At 67.0% G+C, this 2,358-nt stretch overlaps 1 protein-coding gene across 1 annotated transcript in view; it reads right to left on the reverse strand.

The window, feature by feature from the left end:
• The window catches only part of LOC104617194 (collagen alpha-1(XI) chain-like), a gene marked incomplete at both ends in the record, with an annotated part of 4,897 nt that extends 2,646 nt beyond the window's left edge, over nt 1–2,251 (reverse strand). The window contains 11 exons of the mRNA XM_010282441.1: nt 249–319; nt 569–613; nt 713–766; nt 860–904; nt 1,014–1,067; nt 1,190–1,234; nt 1,336–1,389; nt 1,610–1,654; nt 1,815–1,859; nt 2,069–2,113; nt 2,198–2,251. Of these exons, the coding sequence (XP_010280743.1) occupies nt 249–319; nt 569–613; nt 713–766; nt 860–904; nt 1,014–1,067; nt 1,190–1,234; nt 1,336–1,389; nt 1,610–1,654; nt 1,815–1,859; nt 2,069–2,113; nt 2,198–2,251 (557 nt within the window). The remainder of the gene's footprint in view (nt 1–248; nt 320–568; nt 614–712; nt 767–859; nt 905–1,013; nt 1,068–1,189; nt 1,235–1,335; nt 1,390–1,609; nt 1,655–1,814; nt 1,860–2,068; nt 2,114–2,197) is intronic.
• Between the last annotated feature and the right edge of the window lie 107 nt (nt 2,252–2,358).

The raw sequence follows: 2,358 nt of genomic DNA on the forward strand, positions 1-2,358 counted from the left end.
TCCGCGCCGCGGGGGCCCGGCAGGCGCTGGTCACCCTGGAACGGTAACGCAGAGGTGCGGGGAGCATGCTGCCGGGGGGACGGGGCTGCTCCCTCGGGTCCCCAGCTGTCCCCACAGACAGAGCTGTGCGTCCCCCCCAGTTCCATCCCCTCCACAGCACCCCGAGTCCTGCAGCCAGCCATCAAAACCCCACGGGGTTTCGTGGCACCTGCAGCCACCCTACACAGCCCCGACGAGGAGACCCTCACCCTGAGACCCCACTTACCCTGTCACCCTTGGGGCCCATGTCCCCCTTAAAGCCGGGGAATCCATCTTCTCCCTGAACAAAAGGCACATTTTGGGGGGCTGAGACTGTGTTAGCTCTGGTGCAAGCCCCCAGATGGGGTCACAGTCTGGGGCTGAGCCCCAAATCTCAACACAGAGGGGCTGGCCCCAGCTGCAGCTCAGGGGTCCCCCCCCCTGCAGCTATCTCAGGGCAAGGACAAGTGCCCCCAACACCAGGGACCCACAGATACCACAGGACAAGGACCCCCGTCCCCTGCTGTCCCCGCTCCCCTACACCTCTTACCTTCTCCCCTTTGCTGCCCTTCAGGCCCCGCACGCCGAAAGCCCCCTGCAGAGACACGGAGGGGAGACCCCAGCCTGGGGCACACCGCCTGAACCCCCACACCGTGCCTCGGCAGAGCCCGGCAGAGGGGGGGGCTGCGCTTACCTTCACCCCACGGGGTCCTGGATAGCCGATGGGACCAGGGGCACCCACAGGGCCCTGGGGACAGAGAGTCAGCAAAACCAGGACCCTTCCTTTGGAAAAAGGACCGTATCCCCCCACCCAGGGCATGCGATGGGATCAGCCCCTTACCTGGAGGCCCTTCTCGCCGGCTGGCCCTTCTCGGCCGGGGTGACCCTGCAGGGACACACAAGATGTGAGCCCCGAGCCGGGATGCTGACACTGCCCTGGGGTCCCCGCTCTGCCAGGGACCAGAGTGACCCCACAGTCCCTTGCTGGTACTCACCGGGGGCCCATCGGCCCCAGCTACACCCTGTATTCCCGGCTTCCCCGGTGGGCCCTGGGCGAGAGGAGGACTTGTGGGGATGCAGAAGGACTGGGGTCACCCCTGCAGCTCCCCACCACCCGCTCAGAGCTGGGGCAGCTCCGCACTGCTCCCATCCGTGCTGGGTCCTGACTCACCTTCTCTCCTGGCAGCCCGACGGGGCCCTGGGGGCCCGGCAGACCCTGCAAGAGAACAGACTGGGGGGCTGGGAAGGGACTGAGGGAGTACTTGAGCCCCCAGCCCCATAGGGACACCCCGTTGGGCCCCCATCACCTCCACGTACCTGCGGACCAGGGTTCCCTTGCTGTCCCGGGGGTCCCGGCTCCCCATGGATTCCCTGCAGAGGGGGCAGAGAAAGTCCATTAGTGCAGCAAAAAACCTCCTCAGACCCCAGGATGTGCCACTCCGACCCTCGCTGCAGCCCCAGGCACCCTCCCGGCCCACGCGCCCCACGAGGGCACATGGCAGGTCTCTCCCGAGCCCTCCCCGGAGCATCCCAGTCTCTCACTGGCTAATTCGGGCTGGGTGCTCCCAGGGGGGTCCCCACTGACACCCACCACGTTGCCTTTGGGCCCCGGTGCTCCATCGATGCCGCTGGCACCCTGCGGAAGAAGGAAGGAGGGTCAGGGCCATGCTGCGCCCCAAGATGATGCCACACCAAGGACGATGCCATGCCCAGGCTGACGGGCAACAGAGAAAAATCCTCTTGGCCAGAGGTGGGGACAGACAGACAGGCAGGCAGGCAGCAGCAGTGTCTCATACCGAAGGCCCGGGGGACCCGCGTGAGCCGATCAGGCCTCGCATACCCTAGGGCCAAGGACAGAGGGGTCAGCGGGGGCTCAGACAGCAGCACTGACCCCAGCACCCCATATTCCCCACAGTGGGGGAGTCCAGTGCCCAAATCTGTGCTCCAAAAAGCCGCAAGGAGAAAGTCAGAGGCCAGGCTCGCCCCGCACCGCTCCTGGGGCTGGGGGAGAAGCCAGGCCAGGCTCCCGGTGCCGGCAGCAGGGACTTACGGGTTCCCCAGGCTGCCCCCGCGGTCCCGGGAGGCCGTCCGAGCCCTAGACAGGACAGAGCGGAGCTGAGCACGTCCCACCAACGCTAGCAGGGCCTGATCCTTCCCCGTCCCTCCCCACGTTCCTCACCTTGGCACCTTTCTCCCCCGGAGGGCCCGCTGGTCCTGGCTTCCCCACGTCACCCTGCAGAAGAGAGAGGGTAAGGCAGCGGGGGGATGACGGTGGCAGGAGAGCCCACGGCGCGGTCCACTTACCCTGTGGCCCTTCTCGCCCGGCAGCCCTGGCAGCCC

The sequence above is a fragment of the Phaethon lepturus genome, unplaced genomic scaffold, assembly GCF_000687285.1.
Source record: "Phaethon lepturus isolate BGI_N335 unplaced genomic scaffold, ASM68728v1 scaffold23492, whole genome shotgun sequence".
Classification (NCBI taxonomy): Eukaryota; Metazoa; Chordata; class Aves; order Phaethontiformes; family Phaethontidae; genus Phaethon; species Phaethon lepturus.